This window comes from Kogia breviceps, chromosome 7 (genome assembly GCF_026419965.1).
Source record: "Kogia breviceps isolate mKogBre1 chromosome 7, mKogBre1 haplotype 1, whole genome shotgun sequence".
NCBI lineage: Eukaryota > Metazoa > Chordata > Mammalia > Artiodactyla > Physeteridae > Kogia > Kogia breviceps.
In genome coordinates, this window is record NC_081316.1 from 35,565,033 (window position 1) to 35,587,672 (window position 22,640).

A 22,640-nucleotide genomic window follows, 5' to 3' on the forward strand; every position below is an offset into this window, starting at 1 on the left:
AAAGAATGCAAACATGTAGTAACAGATAGTAGCAGTTGGGCTAGGAGAACTGGTAACAATTTAAACAGTAAATCAACCATATAGCAGAGTCACAGAATCTTTAGTTCCTCTGTGAAAGACATAGATAACACTGTCTGATGCACATTCCTAAATTGTTTCACAGACATTAAAACCTCCACCAGATGGAAGAAGCTAACTGCATGATGACTATAAGCACATAGCCCCCCAACTGGCTCGAGCCTGAGGGTTGATAATGTTAAGTCGTGACATCACCCTGTTGCCTCACCATCAACCAGTCAGAAAATTGTGCATGAGCTGATCACACACCATGTAACTCTCTACCCCACCTTGCCTTTAAAATTCCTCCCTGCTTCCCTGAAATCCGTCAGGGAGTTTGGGTTTTTCGAGCATTAGCTGCCTGCACTCCTTGTTTTGGTGTTTGCAGTAAATGCTGCACTTCCCTTCACTATTACCTGGTGTCAGTATATTGCCTTTACTGCGTGTGAGCAAGCCAACCCAAGTTCAATTCAGTAACAGTTATAGGCAAGTCCTTTCCCCAGAGCATCCTGACATACAAATAAGATGATCCTGACATACAAATAAGGGATCATCCCTACAGGTGCTTCTACCTCTATAATGACTTGTTTGTCCATCAATGAAAAGTTTCATTTCTAGATTAATCCTTATCCTCAGAAACATATGATTTACTTAAAATGATGTATTTTTGGTAAATTTACTCAAATGTAAATACTTTTCAATAGAGACTAGGACACTTCCCCTGTTATCATTTGTATACTCCAAGTTCAGGAATTATTCACTTGGTTAAATTGATCAATAGGTAGGTGTTAAGAGGCCTTCAAATGCAAACTCATGTGTAAGTGATCAATAGCTGCCTTCAAAGAGATTAGAACCTAATATTCAAGCCTTTTGTGTCATTTTTCCTACTCTCTGACTTATTCGAAATGTTTCCCTTCTTGAGATACCTCTCCTAAAAGTCTGAACACATAAAAGTAATAAGCAAAACCTCAAACTGTACATGTTTGTTCAAGGTATGAAAAGCTTCTGTTTTAGCTCCATTTATGACGAGTTCCCAATTGTCAACTTATTATAGAAGAAGGAATTGACTGCTTTTGACTAACTTTAGTAAGGGACATCAATGTATACCTGGGTTAATATTGAGATTCAGTCTGCTGCACTAAAAAATGGCATAAAGTTTTCAGTTGGACGCAGCTACCTTCAGTTGCAACAGATTTGAAAGAAATTTGATGCATGGTTACAGGATGTGTCAGGGCCAACTTGGTCACGAGGCTCTGAGCTGGGCTCCTGCACCCCAAATCCTGTTGCACCTTTTATTCCAGGGATCAACCCTGACGTAAGGCAGAATGCATAAATGTCCCCCAAATCAATATTAGGGTATTTTACAAATCTGACTCAGTGTTTCTTCCTTGGTCCCTGTTTCCAAGATTCTAGTTACCTAACCTCTCTTACATACCAGTGAAAAGAGGATGGACTTTGAATTTAGGTAGACCTGACTTCAAAGTTTAGTTCTACCATTTGCAAACAGTGCAACTACAGGTGGTTACCTAAACCTCTGTTGTCTCATTTGCAAAAAGAATAATGCATGCCTTTTGGGGATTTGGTAAGGGTTAAGTGGAATAGTATGTGTAAATGTCTGGACAGAGACTTACATTTAAATATACCACACATGTTAATTTCTGTGTGTGTCTGTGCGCATTCAATAAATACAGCCCAGTTCATAAATCCTATTCTTGTCCTTTCTCCTCTGATAGACTGAAGCTTTATGCTTAAACTTGTTCCTGAACTTCATCCTAGTGTCTGGAACCCAGCTACCCATAAATAGACCATCTTAACACTAAAAATCTGCTTGGTTCACTATTTCCCACTTCTGAGTTCTCCTCACTGTAATCCATTCCATCATCTTGAACCCCCCTGTCTTAGTCTGTTCGGGCTGCTGTAACAAAACACCACAGACTGGGTGGCTTAAAACTATACATTTCTCATAGTTCTGAAGGCTGGGCAATACTAGATCAAGGCGCCAGCACTCTTCCTAGTTCATAGCCAGTGCCTCCTCACTGTGTCCTCACATGTTGGAAGGGGCTAGGGAGCTTTCTGAAGCCTCTTTTATAAGGCACTAATCCCATTCATGAGGGTTCCACTCTCATGACTTGAGAACCCTTTAAAGGCCCCACCTCCTAATACCTTTGGGTTTTAAGAATTCAACATATGAACTTGATGGGGACACAAACATTCAGCCAATTGCACTCCCTCACACCCTTGCCAAAAGTCTGCCTAGACTATGATCATGAATTCTCGATTCTCTTGCACCCTGGGTGGTACATGTAGTCTCTTCATTCTCCTTACTCCTTGATCATTTGACTCCAATTATCCGTACCTGCTGGATCTAGTGCTGCCCTGTCCCATCAAAGTGGTCAGCTCCCGCTCTTGCTGGATGTAACAGGTTATTGATACTGAGATGTCTCTAATTCTATATACTAAAGACTTGGCTAAGGAGGAGTAAATTGGTTAATAACGTATGGATTATGTATTTATGCTTTTCTTTTTATGCTGCCAAAGGGCAACTAGGAGCTGGCTCTAAGCATCCTCAATTGTGTATTTGCATGATGCTCTACATAAATATACTCTGATGATTTTAGGAGTATCTTCCTTTGTATTTGGGGAATAAATTATCTCAACTCTTCCTTTTAGTTCAGAAATTCTGTGAATAATCTCTGAGTACTTGACCCAGACCCTGACACTCTACATCACAGACTATCATACAGATATCTTAAATAATGTAGATCTGATTTTTTTAAAAGAGTACTGTGGTATAAGCCCTGGCAGGTTTGTTGTTGTTTCTTTTTTGTAATACAAATGCCTGATTTAAACATTGATTTCCAAGGCATTCATTTCCAAGAGGCATCCCCTTCAAAGAGGTTAACCGAAATAAACACACTTCCAGCCTCACAACTACACAAAGAGCTAGGCCACCTCCCTGCACTGAGACATCTTTGTTTTACAGATGTTGATTGATTTAAATATCTGACCATTTGGACTACTTGTTGTTGTTGTTTTTTTTTTTTCCTCTTGCTGTCCTTTAAATCACCACTCTATGTTTTAAATATGTTCTACCAATAAAGAGTGAGCCCACAGAAACTTAGGTCCTCCACCCTTGACCTCAATAAAGGCACAACCCCAGGCTCTGGGCTTCACCCTCCTTCTGGGCCCACCCCTGGTGACCTTGCTACGTTGCTCCTGGTGTGCTATGTAATTTCCAGGTCTTTCAAGTAAGAAACCTTTATTTTTTCAGTTTTCTGCTGGTAATTGCTGAAGGGCATCTTGCAGTCACATTAAGAAAAACAAGGGTATATTCATTTATAGTATCTCTCTAAAGACTACATTAAGTAGAAGAAAAATAAGGTGTAATCAATTACGATCTTTGGCATCTTGACAGCAGACCACAACATTGGTGATTGATAGGCTGAGATCGGCACAAAACAGGGATGCTTAGCAGTAATTAAACAGATCTAAGCAATGAGCTTGGTGTTGATACTTTCATGCTTAAAGCCTCAGTGCACCTCATAAACCTCTGTTTATCAGATCTGATAATGCTCCTGATAATATAGACATTTACATTAGGACTAGACCTCAGATTCTTCATTTAAGGATGCAGAGTTGAGGACCAAAAAGGAATATTACTCAGCCATAAAAAGGATGAAATAACGTCATTTGCAGCAACATGGATGAACCTAGAGATGATCATATTAAGTGAAATAAGCCAGACAAAGAAAAATATCATATGATATTGTTTACACGTGGAATCTAAGAAAATGATACAAATGAACTTTTCTACAAAACAGAAATAGACTCACAGATGTAGAAAACAAGCTTACGGTTACCAAAAGGGAAGGGGGAGATAAGTTAGGAGTTTGGGATTAAAATATACATACTACTATATACAAAATAATCAACAAGTACCTGCTGTATAGCACAGGGAACTATACTCAATATCTTATAATAACTTATAATGCAAGAGAATGTAAAAAGAGTATATAAATTTCTACATATGTATGTGTATATATATATATATATATATATATATATATATATATAAAACTGAATCACTTTGCTGTACATCTGAAACTAACACAACATTGTAAATCAACTATAGTATAATAAAAATTTTTTAAAAAAGGAAAGGAGAATGCCCCAAGAATATAGTGGGGTTAAGTGGCTGAGCTAGGACCTAAATCCAGCCCTTATGGTTTGCAAATCCAGAAGCTTCCCAGTCAGAGTGCCAGGAATAGGGGAAGGTGTGCTGAGCTACTGATCCACTCAGTCCAGCCAGGTGACCCTCAGCAGTGAGCAGCCTCATCTATTTACACCCATGTACCTATCAAATAGTATCATTTCTATGTGTATCATGACGTGAAAGAAACTGGGAGCTACTATTTTTATTCCTTTTCCCCAACATTTATCATCTGCAATATCAAGGAATAGAGTGTTTTGCTCAAGATAATACAATTTAATGAAATGATCTGAATTAGAGTTCTTGGTTTAATCTCTTACCCAAAGGGAACTCCTTTGTGTTCCAATTCTTATCAGCCAGAGACAAAATATGACAACTCTCCCCTACCAATCTGGGAGATTAGGCTATGGCCCTTCAAATACAGCTGGAATCTGATAAGAAATCAAAACAGTACCGTTCTAAAGAAGAGGGAAATGATATTTTAACTCCAACAGTCAAGAACCAAGGAAGAACCCTGTGGGTTTTGAGGATGGTATGAATGATGCAGAGTGGTGCCTGTTTTATTGACCTGGACTGAAAGGCTCCAGAGAACAGTGAAGAGGAGAAAAACATCCACAAAACTCCACATATGCATTCATACAATAAATAACTTTCTAGGGAATAAGAAAAAAAACCTCATTCAAGAACATTGAGACTGATAATAATTTGCCCATGCCAGAGGAAAACAAGTACAAGTCTGTAGTCAAATCTGCTAATTCTTCTTCTATCTAAAATGTTGCCTGCCTTTTGGCTTCATAGTAAGAACTTTAACCACCCTGATTCATTAGCATCTTTTTTTCCAAATATATGTTATGCTCATAGAAATACAAAGATTTCTCCCATTGGAATGTTAAGGATTCTTTAACTGTTGGTATGAGTTACCATACCAACAGTTAGCTCTTTCTTAGAAAATGACGGAAAACCCAGAGCAACAGGGATTAAGAACACTACGGAGTGTCCCACTTCAGACATGACTGGATACAGAAGCTCCAACGATATTATCAAGGTCCGATTCAACTTCGTTTCTCCACACAGTTCTGTGTTGGCTTCATTCTCAGACAGCTTCTCCCTTGTGGTTTCAAAATGGCCATAAATGTTCCTGGTCATATTTTTCCAGACCCCCTTCCATAGTAGAAAAGTTAGTCTCCCTGTCGAATGTAACCAGAGTGGGGGAAAAATACTAACTGGATCTGCTTGGGTAACAGGTCAAACTTGAGCCAATCTCTGTGGCCAGGAGAATGCCCTTCTATAATTGTGTCAGAGAAGGGTTACAGGTTCCAACACTAGGGCCATAGGGACTAAAAGTGAGGAGGGGTGGCTCCCAGAAGGAAACTGAGGAATCGTTACCAACATGGTGAAAGAACGCTCACTGGTAAAAACAACAGATGTCCATTTCTCTACTCTGGCCATCCTCCTCTTCTCTCCCCGGTTGTCTGTAATCCAGGTTCTGCAGCTGTCATTCCCCTGACTCTACCTTAGGAACCACCACTGCAATATGGAGATTAATCTAACCAGGGTCCACACTCCTCTGATCTCCATCACCCAAAATGCAACCCTTCCCTGCATCCATCTCAGTTCAAACTCAACAACTGGTCTGCTGCTTCCTTTCTCCTTCCTGCTCCTTGCTCCATTCTGTCCCAGAGATGTTGGCTATGGGACTTCAGTGGATGGAAAACGCATTTCCCTAAATCCTCATCCTCTTCAGAGAATGCTTCCTCCACCAGGTGGAACAAGAATCAGGTCCTCAACAACAATCAGGTCCTTGCTCATGCCCCCAAAACTTCCTTCCCTTACAATTCTCTCATGAAAAGTCTATATTCCCACATGACCTCTGTTGTAGGAAAAGTCTTGGCATTCTCCAAGCTTGTATCCATATAACGACTTGGTATCCACACACATGATGACTCCAGTTTTTCAAAAACCCCCCCTTCTCCTTATCCAATCTCATCCCCGGCCTAGACTACATAGCTAACTGCCTCAATCAACCTTTCTAAAGCCTCAGTTTCCTCATGTATATAATTGGACAATAATTCTGCCTCCTTCATAGAGAACTGGTATGACTTAAATGAGATATTTGTTGTAAAGCTCTTAGCACGGTGCCTGGCTCACGGGTGTTCAATAAAGGCTAGCTGTTAATTCTGTGGGTTAGATGTGGAGCCCACATATTTAATATTCACTATTTTAAATGACCAATGCTAGCGAGGGGAAGGCCATGCCAGTACTTGGCCTATTTTTAAACTAGTGTAATAAGCCTAGTCATACCGTTCAGTATGTTTGCTTTTTAAAATAAGTAACCACAATTAAGTCCTAGCCCTTGCACTTCAAGAGATCTAGTCTCCACTTTCAGTTGTATGATAGGTCAGTTCTGTCTACTATGATGGATGTTAAAAAACTATATGAGCCTAAAGAATTCTCAACCAAATTCAGTCTTGCCTCTCTTGATTAGTTGAATGCCAAAATGATTCCATCCACAGTAGCTTGAGGGGATGAAGAATTGGCCTTAATAAATTACTCTGCTGTTCACTCAACTCCTAAGACTGTGAGTTGTCATCCATCCCCAACCCCTGGACACCCCCCCACCCCACAGACTGTAAGCTCCTCAGGGGGTAAGAACAACATGTTCACCAGGTCACGTGCATTTTCTGAGGTACTTGGCAGCGCACTGTACCCTGTGGGGTACTCAGTACCTTTTGTTTGATGTTGCTGACAAGACCTAAAAATAATCCCTTAAAAAACCTACCATTAAAATGTAGCAAAACTGGAAAAAAACAAACAAACCAACAACAAAGAGCTAGCTGTTATTATTGTCAAAGGGTGGGCTTCTAGGTAAATGGCCATACTTTTCTTTAGAGTATTATATTTCTATGGTTTCGACCTTCATTTTGTAAAAAGAAAGCAGACTTTATATTAAATGGAATAACCTGAATATGGTGGACCCAACCACCAAACCATTCTCATTACTATTCTGATGAGAAAAGACACACTCAAATAGAGATCAAATGTAGAATATTTGTACTGTAAGCAAGATCCTTATTTATTGACTTCCTTAATTTTCTCAGTAAAGCGAAAAACCCTTTTCACATGCGACACAGGGAAAAGTAAATTTTACTTTTAGTAAATTCTAAAGGAAAGGAAATTCGTATTTACTGGGTTCCTACTATGTGCCAAATGGTCAACACAGGTTATTCCACTTAATCCTCACAACTACTTTACTGCTTATTTTCCTCAACAAATACTTATTAAATAACCCTTATGTGTTAAGCTTTATGGACACAAAGATGACAAGGACATGCTGTCTGCCTTCCCAGGCCAGTGAGGGAGATAGATTAAGCAAATTAGCACTTGCACTATGCTGTGATAAATGCCAAGACAGAGAATGATATTCAGGAACACGGAGGAGGGGTGAAGGCAAATGGCTTGAAAGAGGTAGAACTTGAACTGCATTTTGAAGGACAAGCACCCACCAAATAAAAACGAAGGCAGAGATTTTTCATTCAAAGTGAGAACGTAACAACTAAGAACATACTATGTACAGGCACTTTATTTAACCCTCAAGTCAGATAAGTTTAAGTAACTTCTAAAGTCATGGAACTGCTAAGTGCTAGAAACCAGGTTTGAACCCAGCAGACTGACCTCAACAATCCATGCACTTAACCACCGAGCTATTCCACAGCAAGGAAAACTTGGAACACTGTAAGTAGTTTGACTAAAGTAGGACGGGTTCTGTTGGAGGGGAAGTGGCAGGAGATGAGACTAAAGAAGTAGGTGGGCACTAGATCAGAAAAGACCTGTGTAACAGGCTAAGAAGCGTGAATCCCATCCTTAAAGTCATGGGGATGCATGGGAGGATCTTCTGCATAGAGTTCACAGGGGAGAGAGATACACAATAATACCCAATATATTCCAAGCATTACCCTAGGCACTTACACTCCACTTGGTCCTGAAAACAACCCATGGAGATATATACAATTATTAAGCCCAATTATAAAAGCGAGGCACAGATTGGTTAGGTAACTAGCCCAAGATGTCACAGCTAGGTATAAGAGCCAGGCTTCTAAGCAAGCAGTCTAGCTCCAGAAGCCACGCCCTTCATTACTCTGTCATCCAGCCTGCAGGCAGGCTACAGAGAATCACTGGATCTGGACGTGCGCCGGGTGGATTAGAAAACAGCCAGACTGGAAAAGAGAGGGGTGGTAACATCCACGATGAAGTTACTGTCATTTCCTCCAAATTCATTAGGCGAGCAAGCAAACTGAGAGAAGTGAAGCGACGAGGCCCTACATCGCACAGTGTGTGTGGGAGTGGAGGTCTGATGTCAAGAGTGTCAGATTCAAAATCCCTTGTATTTACACTGTTGGAGGTTGCCTCTTGCTAATTCAATTTCAATAAAATTATTGCAAATTCCAAATTATCTGGGTCTAAAATAATGAGGTTTTATTCTCTGTAAATTCAGCATTCAAGTATGATCCCACCAAGTGGCACGGATAAGCGTGTCAGAAAATTACCCACAAATTGCCGTGTTTCCCTATCCTCGAGAATGCATGGCTCTCCTCTGGCTACCGGCTGTTGCGAGAGACCGCACAGCATGTTACTATTTAAAGCTGGTGAGCGTCACCATAGTAAGCAGGTCATTATGAAATGCACATGTCTGCTCTCTTATGAATTGTTTTTAATATGAAACTGATCTTGAAATGCAACAAAAGTAAATGTTCTAGACTTGTTTTCTTTTCCCTTCTACTCTCTCTTATCTTAATATAATTTGAGCTTTAATGAATGCTACTCATTTCTATTTCATCAATATGTGACTTTATGGGGAAATTCCATCCTGAGACAGGAAATGCTATGCTGTAGAAGGAATTAGATATTCTCAGCCTCCAGTACATGGATTCCAGCCATCTGTCTGCTTAATAAACAATACAGTTTTGCATTCAACTGAAAGCCAGACCTGGGCTGCTCAATATAACAAAGAAAATGATGGAAAGCCCCATTTCTTACTTTCAGGGCACCATGCTGCCTCTCTAGAGATCTCCTCCATGTGCTTAGGGGTACAGATTAAAGAGTGTGCCATATTCTTATTAATTGAAACCTATCCTAAATGTTTTAGAGCTACTGGAGTAGTCAGTAGTCACAGCTATCTGTCGAGCACTTGAAATGTCTGGATAGAGGTGTCAAACCTATTTCCTCTTAACTTTTTTAAAGCAACTTCCAGAAAACTTAAATTAACCCATGTGCTTTACATTATATCTCAACTGGGCATTGCTATTCTAGAGGCTTTACGTCTTCTACTAATGTCAGACCATACACTTGAGTGTGTGCATGTGTGTGTTTTACTTTGTTCTGTTAAACATAAAGCAAGTCCGCTTTTGAGAAATTTATTACACCTTATTTTTCTTCTACTTAATGTAGTCTTTAGAGAGATACTATAAATGAATATTCCAATATTCAATATCCTTATCTGTGCAAAACAGAGTTTGCCATTTAGAAGCCAAAGATCATTTCCTTGCTTTAAAAAGTCTAGGAGGCTGAATTCAAACCATTTTCCAAGCTCATCTGGTCACATCTCCAAAAATAGGCTGTGTTTTAGAAGAATATCTAGAATTCCTCCCTCATCTACATAGTTACTTAATACAGGCAAAATATCCATTTTATGAAATTTTAATATTCCACTTAAAAGAAAATCTATCTTAAATTAGTGCATTTTCCCTAACACAACTTAAAACCATAGTTAAACTATATTTGAATAAATACTTGAAATTCTGCCTTATCCCTGTCCAGTATCTGTTTCAGAATATCGCACATTACAAATAGTATTATCCCTAAATTAGTAAGGTGATACAGGAACACAGTGCAAGAGAACCAACACATGATTTCTCTGTTGTAAGTTTAAAATGGAAAATTCACGGATTTTGGAAAAAATGATCACAAAACTTAGGAAGAGAGTTATAGTAACAAGCAGGAATCAGTTATTTAAGTAACAGAATTATGAGAGGTCCAGGGCTCAGGTGGAGAGTTACTTTACTATGTCACTGGCAGTTCTGCTGAAGAGATATTTAATGATTCTGAGTCTTTTGCACTACTTTCAAGTGACCCATAAAGTTTCTCAATTTTTCTTATAATTGGCAAGATCAGAAGCTTAGATAAAAAGTGAGCTATCTTTAATTTGACGGAAGCCAGATAGAAGTGGTGATGACATGGCTGGAAAGAATGAGCGCATTCCACTGGAGACCTTTTTAAACCCTGGACACTCCATCTTTCTTGCTGCATAGCCTGCTCTTCACAGTGCATCAGCCAGAACCCATTTTAGAATTGCATATGGAGGTCTGTTTACTACAAATAATAATGCAGCCACTTTTATTCCCTTACAATTGTCTTCACAACAGCAATATAGCAGAGACTGCTAGTGTTCACCCACAGCTGTGGCCTCCCCCTCCTTCCCAAGCACACAGACATTCTGCTGTATTGTTAGGTGGGCCATGGACCTCATTCCGCTCAATGCTATGTGAGCCAAAGAGGTATGCATCACGTTCAGGCCTGGCCCATCAAAACCTCCCACGCATGACCTAATTCTCCTTCCCTGTCTGCTGATGGAGCGGTGAGGATTCTGAGAACCAAGAAGAGGTCACAGAGACAAGATGGAAGGTGAGTGGGTCCCCGAGTTACTGTGTGAAACACAACCCTCTACACACACCACCAGCTCTTAGTGAGGGATAGGTGAGAACTGAGTGTTTTGGAACTACTGAAATTCTCAAGCTTGTCTGTGACAGAAGTTACCACTGTTTCCTAACCTTATAGAAGCAGTTTCACACATTGACCCTATTGCCTTCCAGTTCTCCCTGCGATTTAGAAGCTAAGGGTGAGAAGAAATTTGAAAATGTCATTATGTTTATTAGCAAATGAGGAAACTGGTTCATTATCACAGGACAAGGTGTAATCCAGATGCCCTGGAAAACAAACATCTATGTACAAATGAGAAGATTAGGCAAAAGCAATAGAAACAGATAACAAACTCAGTGTGGTTGAGTTGCAAGATGGCTGTATTTTAGGGACTAAAGCTTTGAGCAATTTTCAGCAGAGCTGAGTTACTCTGCCAGGAACGTATCTAAATTTATTCTAGAAAACAAACAGAGTGGCATGCATGAGGCTGAAATGAAGAAACGTATCCTTGTGTTGGGAATAGGAAGAGGCAGAAATGTGGAAGCAGGCAAGTGTAAACCACAACACGTTCTACTGGTCAGTACTAGTTTAGCATCCCACCAAACTCCTGTTGAGGAAGGATCGCAGTTAGCACTACTGCCAAACTATGCTGACACTTGCACATTCTTTGTAAATGTTTTTAGACTTATCCTTTACCTTAATAAGTATCTGGATCAAGAGAAGCCTCTAAGGGGACTTCCCTGGCGGTCCAGTGGTTAAGAATCCATGCTTCCAATGCAGGAGGCACAGGTTCGATCCCTGGCTGGGGAACTAAGATCCCATAAGACATGCAGTGTGGCCAAAAAGAAAAAAAGCCTCCAAGGTAATATTAAGAAGTATCTGGGTCAGGCAGACCCAGCAACAGAACCTGTTCTAGGCTCTTGACTGCTTACTTAGTTTTCACAGTGTGATAGTAATTAAGAAGAACTGTTAAGAAATCCCATTTGCAGCAACATGGATGGACCTAGAGATTCTCACACTGAGTGAAGTAAGTCAGACAGAGAAAGACAAGTATCATATGATATTGCTTATACGTGGAATCTAAAAAAGGTTACAGATGAACTTATTTACAAAACAGAAACAGAGTCACAGATGTAGAAAACAAACTTACAGTTACCAGGGGGTAAGGTGGGGTGGGGTGAGGGAAAAATTGGGAGACTGGGATTGACAAATATACACTACTATATGTACAATAGGTAACTAATAAGCACCTACTGTATAGCACAGGGAACTCTCCTTAATACTCTGTAATGGCCTACATAGGAAAAGAATCTAAAAAGAGTAGATATTATAGCTGATTCACTTTGCTGTACAGTAGAAACTAACACAACATTGTAAATCAACTATACTCCAATAAAATTTTTTAAATTTAATTGGGGACTTCCCTGGTAGTGCAGTGGTTAAAAATCTGCCTGCTAATGTAAGGGACATGGGTTCGAGCCCTGGTTTGGGAAGATTCCACATGCGGCGGACGACTAAGCCCGTGTGCCACAACTACTGAGTCTGCACCCTAGAACCTGCGTGCCACAACTACTGAAGACCGCATGCCACGACTACTGAAGCCCGCGTGCCTAGAGCCCGTGCTCCGCAACAAGAGAAGCCACCACAATGAGAAGCCCGCGCACTGCAACGAAGACCCAATGCAGCCATAAATAAATAAATAAATAAATAAATAAATTTACTAAAAAAAAGAAAAAATTTAATCAGGAATTTAACATCGTATATAGATATTGGCTATTTCTCATAATTGCATGATTAAATCAGTAAGAAACTAGTATTATGAAATAATTGTCACCCTTTACAGACTAAAAAAATAACCAGATCTATTTATGCTAGCCTTGCCTTAAAATATAACATCCACTGGCACAGTCCGCCGCGACCGGTCTCCTGCGGAGCCCAGCCCGCCTCTGAGCACCTGCTGCTAGCGTGTCGACACCATGGAGCGCTTTGATAAAGCTGTGCTGAATGCGCTGCAGCCATGTGACTTCAGAAATGAAAGTTCATTAGCATCTACTCTGGAGACGCTCCTGGTCTTCACAGCTTTAATAATCACTCTACCTATTGGGCTACATTTCACGACTAAATTTATGTTTTTGAAGGCGCCTTTGGGATGTCCAATGGAGACAGCTATTTTTATGCTGCTATTGTTGCAGTGGTCGCTGTCCACGTGGTGCTAGCCCTCTGTTTATGGGGCCTGGAATAAAGGCTCACGGCAGTGGTGTGAAGGCACACAGGATTAGAGTGAACATCACCTTTTGATAGCACTAAATTGATTTTTTTTAAAGTGGTAAATGCGTCTGGGATATTGATGATTTTAATAAAGTTGAAAGAACATGTTAAAATCAATCTTATGGAATCACGTTTGACTAGTGTAAATTCTGATCCTTCTGAAACAATGGTTTGTATCATCAGTTTTAATTGTATGAGCCTCTCATTTGCAAATGAGAATTTGGAAAAGTTAAATTGGTTGCAAATAAATATGTGAAATTAGTTACACATTATTCTGGGAGGAATTTGATTACCTTACAACAAAAAAATATTTTATACCATTTCGTCTTTTGGTTGGCTTTGAGTTTTACTCCTCTGGATATATTCAGATGTACATAGTGGAGCAAATCTAAATTTTATTTTTCGCTGGAACACTTTCCCTAACTATCATGAAAATACCAGGTCATTGGATTTTGGATTGTAAATGCCTACTGGAAATTGCTTAAACTGTGGACACTGGAATTAATCTGAATGTCACAGAGAAATTTTGCATGAAGTGTAATCCCTCGTCAATAGAAATCTTTCATTACATTATTTCATGGGGAAACTAGGCTGAATCACATCCATTCATGTAAAAGGACTGGGTTTATTGAAGAATGCAGACAGCAAAGCAAAGAGCTACCTGCCTGGGCACCCAGCCTACTCTCTAAAGGCCCCTTACAGGCCAGCCTCCTGCTTTCAGACAAACTCTGTAATGATCTGCTTTGCTCTGTCATTCAACAATGAACTTATGCTTTAATTACAAGGTTGTGTAAACTCCCATTAAATTTGTTTTTCCTACTTTTTAATAATGTATATGAAGGAATTTACATTTAACTGTGTTAATTTTTGCATACTTAGGGAGTGTAAACAATCCTGAAAATAGATTATTTTTATCATCCAGGAAGTATTCTTGGAACTTCTAGTCTATTCTTTTAAATCAGTGCCCTTATATCCCAGATACATAGATAGATAATGTATCTAAGTTAGATAATCCTTGAGGTCCTTTCTGATAGAAAAAGACCCTGTGGTTTTACTTTAGTATCCTTGGTCTGTGTTCTTTCTAGCCACTTGGTACTACTTGTGTGCAATCTAAAAACACACCTGAAAAAAATGCATATTAAAACAGGAAGAAAATTTAAATTCCCTGTAATGTTGCCACCTGGAGATAACCATTATTGTGGTTTACATACTGTGCATTTCTTAATGCTAGTTTGATACACTAAAAGTTTGGTTTAAGTTCAAATTCTGCCAATTTTACCTGGCAGCTATTTGCATTTTTTCAGATGAATGGTTATTGGCCGTTTTCTTAAAAAGCACATTCTACCTTTACTCTTTTAACTAGATATCTCATAGTACAAATTTCCCGTCATTGATAATCCCTAATACAATGGCCCTTACTGTGAGTGTTTGCCGTTACTGATTTTGTTTATTCACCCCTACTTTTGATGCTGTGGAACTGGACTAAAGGAGTAGAGAGGTAGTTAGGCATAAAAGCAAAGAAGGCATCTGTGTTTATTTAATTGTTGAGAAAAAAATAAAAGATTATTATAGGACTATTTTTTATTCTTGCTTATACTTAAATATTATATACAGTTTAAATGTCTTAAGTAGTTATTCTAAATGTAAAATGTTTTCTTAAAAAGACTATAGTTTTGGTATAAAATTGTACAAATTTAATATAAAATTGTAGAATACTCCAGATTGAGTCTAGTGTACTGTATGGTAGATTTCTAGATGGTCCTCTCTTTAGATATCTTATTGTACTTAGAATTTGTCCACCTAATTTCTTTTTCTATAATGCCAAGGTTTTTCTCGTACTTTGGGGATCTTATGCGATTTGTAAAATATTAATGTCCAGTGCTGGATTATTTTGTTTGATTTCAGACATTTGCTGAGTAGATAATATGGGTGTTTTTCTGCAAGTATTTAAACTGGGGATTCATGTAAAAGCAGATGTAATTTCCTCTTGGAAAAGGTACCCAGCATTTGAAAGTGAGAATCGGATGTTAAGGTTGATATTTGGGGTTATTACAATATAGACTTGTTTTCAAACAAGTTATTATTTTCTTAGGGTTTTAACTGTTAACTGACTAGTTTGCTGCTGTTGAAATAACATGGTATTTGACAAATAGATTTATTTTGCAAGATGTCTCAGTGATTTCCTCTTGTACATCCTTTCAGGATGTATAGAAAGGAAAGCTACAATTGAGCCCTTATATAAATGTTATAAGGTAGGAATATGTTCACTATTGTTTGAAAACTGATTGTAAGAATAACCTCAATTAGGGAGTATAACTTGAAGTGTCAGTATAGGCTACTGATTTATCACATGACCTTCTTAACCTCACCTACCATTTTGCCCCCCAGAATATAAACTTTTTTCTCATTGTGCTTAAAAATGAAAAGTCGGCTGTAGAATGCATCTGATGTCATTAGCTCTTCAAGTGGATACCATTTGACATGTGACAGCAGGATTCAGTTTTGAATTATTGAAGAAATTTAAACACTCCATAAAAAAGAAAAAAAAAAACAACCTGCGTTTCATGGGAATCTAACAGAAATATACTGTAAGATTATCTTCATCATAAAGATCTCATCAGCTTTGCCCAAAAAGCAAAAAAAACCAAAAATGACATCCAACCAGGTACTATAGCTTTTCAGTTCTATAAAAGGTAAATACCCTTTGCATATATTCTGAACTGAGATGGGTATGTTAAGTATAGCTGGCGCCATTCTATAAAAGTAGCAGTTGTTAAGCACTTTAAATATTTTGCAAATAATTGCTCCCCCAAAAACATCATAATCCAGCAGAGAGCCTAGAGACTGACTGTGACATCTTTCAATAACATTGCCTAAAGAAAGTCTCCTGGTCCATTGAGGATTGTTAGTTAGGAAAGAAAGTCTTATCTTGATTTTTCACCAGAAAGTCAATGTTCAGTAGCCTGTTTTAAAATAAAATTGACTGATATATATATGGCTCTGCTAATCTCATGCATCATTTCGGTGTGACAATTACAGATAACAAACATCTATGTGACTCACCAAAGTGCAACCTCAAAATGCACTCTAAAGAATCAGCAGTTGTCTAAGTGTCAGATTTCTACTCCCTCTGAGATACAAGCTGGTTTAACGTGTTTTCCTTAAGCCCCTAGGGATGCAGTTATGTCTGCTGGGCTGTAAACTTTAAAAGGTAAGCAGTGACTTTGGTAAGTGATGGAAAGTGCTTAAAGGGCATTCAAGAGACTCTTTTTTTGCCCAGGAAAAATGCACTTGTAGGAAAAGAATATGAAAAGACTACATCAAGGTCTGCCTTTTTAAGTCAAAATAACACAACCAATATATTGCACCTAGCACCACACAAGCTCCCTTCTTGTGACTGTCTTCTTAATGCACTATTGCTGGTTTCAAGACTGCAATACAGCTTCTGTGTCTGTCTGCCTTTCTTTACCAAGCTGATGAACATAATGTCTCTTGAAAGCTTAGACTAGACAATCAGTTTCATTTTCAAGTTTCAGTCACATTTTTCAAAGGAAGCATTATTGAAAGTTTAAGCATAACAACAGTCTCTGGGCCTAGAGACTTCCTTCCCTTAGAATTAAATCAGTATTGTAAAGTGTCCTTCCTGTCCCCGCCCTTAAGGACTATAACAAATACATTCAGATCTAAATTCAGTACCAGTGCTTGTTGGTAAGTATTTGCATGACAGTGAGTTTACAAATAAGTTTGAAGTTATTTCACTTCTACTCAAAACCACTGCAGTATTGACACTCCAGTACTCCTGCAAACATTGATACCAATATACTTTTATTAACAATAATATTAGTGCGTCCAAAATAGGTGAGCATTTCTGGGCGTTGAGGAGAGTCTTTATCATGTATCTTTTCCAGTCCTCAGGAAGGAATGGTAGTGAAATGATTGTTTTAAGTTTCTCTGTTTCTGTACCCAACTAATAGCTTTTTCCTTTATAAAGAGGAGTGTCTATTGGGCAAGTCTGATGAGGATTGGATCATACGTGCCCGAGACCGTGGCTCCAGCACAATACAAGCCATCTCTTCTCTCAGACATTCTGAATTAGTTCAAGCTATCTGATACTGCCTGTCCAACTCCCTCTATAAATGATCCAGTTACGAGTGGAAAGTTCAACTATAAAATGTATGCCTTGAAACAGACACATATTTGGGTACTTGAGTCACAAGGCTGAGGCTGAAGCCAACTCATGTACTGCCTCCCCCTTACCCTCCATCACTGTTCCACCAATAATACTGTCCTCACTTTTATAGCATTTGATAGCTTAAAACACAGCAATATATATTCCTTTAATAATTCTTTGCAATAACACTGCTGGATAAACACTGAAGGTAACATTAACCCAATTGTAATATGTAAAAATACAGAAGTGACAGCTCACCAGTAAGGAAATCAGGTCTAAACCCCAGTTCTCCAATCCTTTTGTCCAATCTTTACCTCTACTGCAATGCTTCCCCACATAACACTGATAAAATGCAGATTTCTCCTGATCTTATTAATAAGGTTAACACAATTGACCATGAGAATTACTTTAAGAAAATTATTTTCCCTAATTCATAACTTTCAAGGGAAAATGTATTTTCAGAGTCCATGGACACCAGGAACATTATTTGAACTCGTATTTTTCACAGTTGGGACTTTCAAATTCCACAAAGGTGAAGCCATCACCTATCCCTGTGGCAAGAGAGGGCTTGACAAACACAAACTCACTGACCTGGTGCAATCAATATCATTTTACGAGGTCATGGCATTTGGAAAAATAATGCATTAAAATCAATTCCCTGTGTTGTTCTTCAGATTTACAGCATTAGCATGCAGGTATCAGCAGTGGCTTGATAACCCGTGGAACTATATTAATGTTTATATTTTTTTGTTTTGCTTTGGAAATAGCTTCAAGTCTTCTTTTAAAAGTTGAGCACTAGTTTTTGTCTCATGGAATTTTTAAAAAACACACAAATATTGCATATATAAATCCCCACTGTAGGAGATGCAAACGATATTGAATTTATAGCAATAAGTGAATGTTCTTATTCACACACACACACACCCATTGGTAATAAGGTGAACAGTCTGCATGGTTCCCGTCTCCCTGTATTTACATAAATATATGTAGAGAAATGCAAATCAAAACAACAATGAGGTATCACCTCACACAGGTCAGAATGGCCATCATCAAAAAACTCTACAAAGAGGGTGTGGAGAAAAGGGAACACTCTTGCACTGTTGGTGGGAATGTAAATTGAACCAACCACTATGGAGAACAGTATGGAGGTGCCTTGAAAAACTAAAAATAGAACTACCATATGACATAGCAATCCTACTACTGGGCATATACCCTGAGAAAACCATAATTCAAAAAGAGTCATGTACCACAATGTTCATTGCAGCACTATTTACAACAGCCAGGACATGGAAGCAACCTAAGTGCTCATCGAGAGATGAATGGATAAAGAAGATGTGGCACATATATGCAATTGAATATTACTCAACCATAAAAATAAATGAAATTGAGTTATTTGTAGTGAGGTGGATGAACCTAGAGTCTGTCATACAGAGTGAAGTAAGTCAGAAAGAGAAAAACAAATACCATATGCTAACACATATATGGAATCTTAAAAAAAAGGTTCTGATGAACCTAGGGGCAGGACAGGAATAAAGATGCAGTCATACAGCATGGACTTAAGGACACGGGGAGGGGGAAGGGTAAGCTGGGAGGACGTGAGAGAGTAGCACTGATATATATACACTACCAAATATAAAATAGCTAGTGGGAAGCAGCTGCATAGCACAGGGAGATCAGCTCAGTGTCTTGTGTCCACCTAGAGAAGTGGGATAGGGAGGATGGGAGGGAGATGCAAGAGGGAGGAGATATGGGGAGGTAGGTATACATATAGCTCATTCACTTTGTTATACAGCAGAAACTAACACAACAATGTAAAGCAATTATACTCCAATAAAGATGCTAAAAAATAATAATAAACTAGTCAGGTGATTATACTATATGTATACCATATGTATTGTCTTGCAACTTGGTTTTATTTATTTTTCTTTCTTTTTTTCTCAAAAATATGTCTTTCAGTGTGGGTGTGTATATGCGTGTGCACGTGTCTGTACATACACACACTCAGAAGTTCAAACTACTGTATTGTATTCCATTAAATTATAATCCAAATAAGTTAAATCATTCTATTACTGACAGATATTTGGGCTGTTTCTGGCTTTTGGTAAATACAAATAATGTGGCAAAGACATTCCTGTATGTGCATTTTTCGCCCCTCAGGAGCATATGCTTAGAACACATTTCAAGAGGTAAAATCAATGGACTCAAGAGAATCCCTCTATGACCTTTCAGATTTACTGTAAAAGTAGATTGATTTTGTCAAATCACCATTAAAAAGTCTCACCAATTTAACTCTCAATCACACATGAGGCTGTTTACCCCAACTTCCCCAACACAGAATAAAATCAATCTTCTAAGATTCTCCTCTTAGAAGTCATTGTTCATTATTTTTCACCATCAGCATGTCATCTCTTCAGAAGAATACTGATAACGCGCTGTGTGTCCTTGGGTAAGTTACTTAACCTTTCTGTGTCTCAGCTTTGTGAACTCTAAAATGCGGATAATAATAATACCTAATTCAAAGGGTTATTTCCTGGGTTTTTGTACACTTTGCCTCTTTTTCAATGTGACTGGGTCTCTTTCCTCTTTGGTTGATTCAGTTAGTTAATGATCGTCTACAGTGTGCCAGGTACCATTCTAGTTGCTGGGGACAGAGTAGGGAGATGCAACCCAGTGGTCACTCTCACATAGCTTACATCCCCATGGGGAGGTAGACAATACAGAAACAAACACATAAATGCATAATTTTATGACAGGCTGTGTTAGTAAAGAAGAAATAAAGGAGGGTATGGGGCCGAAAGTATGGGGCTGAAAAGTACTAGGGGTCTATTTCAGAAGCAGTGGTCAAAGAAAGTCTCTGATGATGGGGGCAGACTTGAGAAGGGACCTGAAGGAAATGAGCCTGGAGGCTCAGGGGAGCACAAGTGCAAAGCCCTGAGACAGGAACGTGGTTGGCCTGTGCAAGGAATAGCGAGGAATAGCGCACTGGTGCCGAGGGAGAATGGGGGAGAAAACAGAGATGCAGCTGAGAGGAGCCAGGGACCCGATTCTGAATGTTCTTGTTAGCCGGAAGGAGGAATGGGAATTTTATTCTACATGCAGACAGAAGCCAGGGCACTGGCCTCTGAACTGCTCCAAACACACAGAGGGGCTGAAACTTTAAGCTTCCTACACTGAGCAGATACCTGGAGTGTGGCCATGAGCAGTGCCCACATGCCCTCTGAGCAGGGCTCTCAGCAATCAGTGCGTCCATCACAAACACGAGCCAACAGGCAAAGCTGAAGACAGCCATCAAGATACGGAACCATGCTCCTGGCCCACACACATACCTTCTTCCTTCAACCCAAGAGGTAGACTCAGAGCACCTTCTTCTCTGATGCACAGTGCCCTCGCCAATTGACAGGCCAGGAACGGGAATGCTGGCCACGCTCAGCCACCAGAATGGCACAAAGGATCTGCCACAAGAGCACCAAGGGCTCGGGCAGGGCTGCAGCTGCCCCGCACGGCCAGCCTACCTCTACAGATGGTCCCGTTGCCCACGTAGCCTGGTCTGCAGGTGCAGCTGTGTCCCTGGACGGTGTTGGTGCAGATGGCATTCTCATCACAGTTGTGCTGCCCGCTGCCACATTCATCGTGCTCTGTTTGCAGGGTGAGAAAGAGAGACACCTTTTCACAAGTTGGAATCACTGGTGTTGGAAAAGTTAGCTGGAACGCACCAAGTCAGAACGACAGTGTCTACCGTGCATTGGGACCTTACTCTATGCCTGGCAGTTTCCATGCCTGATGTGGTTGAAATCTCAACAACTCTGAAAGATGGACGTTATTACCCTCACTCGGCAGGTAAATAGACTGAGTGTCAGAGAAGTCAAGCGACTTATGCAAGTGACAGTGATTGCTAAGTGCTTCTCTAAGGTCACTGCTTCTTCCATGTCTGCAAAGGTTTCTGCAGAGGTTCCAAGGCAGTGGTTCTCAATAGGGGCAGGGGCAGGGTGGGTGCAATGCTGCATCTCCTCCTCCTAGGAAACATCTGACAGTGTCTGAGGACGTTTTGGGGTGTCATGCTTTGAGAAAAGAGATGTTACTGGAATCTAGTGGTGGAGGGCAGGGATGCTGCTAAGCATCTTACAATGCACAGGACAGCCCACGACAATGAAGAATTAACCAGTCTGATATGTCAAGAGCCCCGAGGTCGGGAATTGGGTATGGAGGCTCCGATTGCCTGGGTCCAGCTCGGGAGGTAAACCACCTGTCACATCCTCCCAATGTTCTTCTCCAACAGAACAGAGGGTAAAACTAAAGAGGAAGGCCCAGCTAATACAGCCTGGCAGAGGAGCATTAACCCACAAGTATTTTCACAAGGTTCAGAATTTAACAACTGGGCTGATGCCTAATGTGTAGTAATATGGTTATATATATTCAAATAGCCATGGCATCCTTAATCCACAAGATAAAGGGAGAAATACATCTAACACTACGAAATGGACTGAAAGATTCCAAGTTAGAAATCAAGATTTCACAGATAACTAGACTCTCCCTTCATCATCAGGACGTTTTAACACTCACCTAAATAACTCCTCTGTAAATACATAATGTGAGAAAGTTTATGCCATTTATTCCCCTTAACATCTGCTAGTATAACTTCTTAGAAATCTTAAGAAGAAAAATCAAGTAGGGTTATTTAAGTCATAACAGGTTATAAAACAAGAGTTGAAATCCCAGCTATAAATCTCAAAGAAATCAACACTAATTGAACAAAACTAAAAATTCAATATAGTTTGTTAAGCAAACTGTTAGATCAATGTACCAATAAACTGAAATATCATCTGTCTTCATTAATTTTTTAAAATAAATTTATTTATTTATTTTATTTTTGGCTACGCTGGGTCTTCGTTGCTGTGTGTGGGCTTTTTCTAGTTGTGGCGAGCGGGGGCTACTCTTCGTTGTGGTGCACGGGCTTCTCATTGTGGTGGCTTCTCTTGTTGCACAGCACAGGCTCTAGGCACACGGGCTTCAGTAGTTGCGGCTTGAGGGCTCTAGAGTGCAGGCTCAGTAGTTGTGGCACACGGGCTTAGTTGCTCTGCAGCATGCGGGATCTTCCCGGACCAGGGCTCGAACCCGTGTCCCCTGCATTGGCAGGCGGATTCTTAACCGCTGAGCCACCAGGGAAGTCCCTTCGTTAACTTTTATTTTAAATTTCCTAACAGGGACCAGTAATGAGAAGGGTTAAATTCTACAAAGTAGAGC

At 39.6% G+C, this 22,640-nt stretch overlaps 1 protein-coding gene and 1 pseudogene across 2 annotated transcripts in view; one reads left to right on the plus strand and one right to left on the minus strand.

Annotated features, from left to right (window-relative positions):
* Nucleotides 1-22,640, minus strand: part of NELL1 (neural EGFL like 1) — an 866,603-nt gene that overhangs the window by 318,938 nt on the left and 525,025 nt on the right. For both annotated transcript variants that reach the window (XM_059070155.2, XM_059070156.2), the window contains exon 14: nucleotides 20,912-21,034. In XM_059070155.2, coding sequence (XP_058926138.1) covers nucleotides 20,912-21,034 — 123 coding nt within the window. The remainder of the gene's footprint in view (nucleotides 1-20,911; nucleotides 21,035-22,640) is intronic.
* Nucleotides 12,937-13,239, plus strand: LOC131760239 (vacuolar ATPase assembly integral membrane protein VMA21-like; annotated as a pseudogene).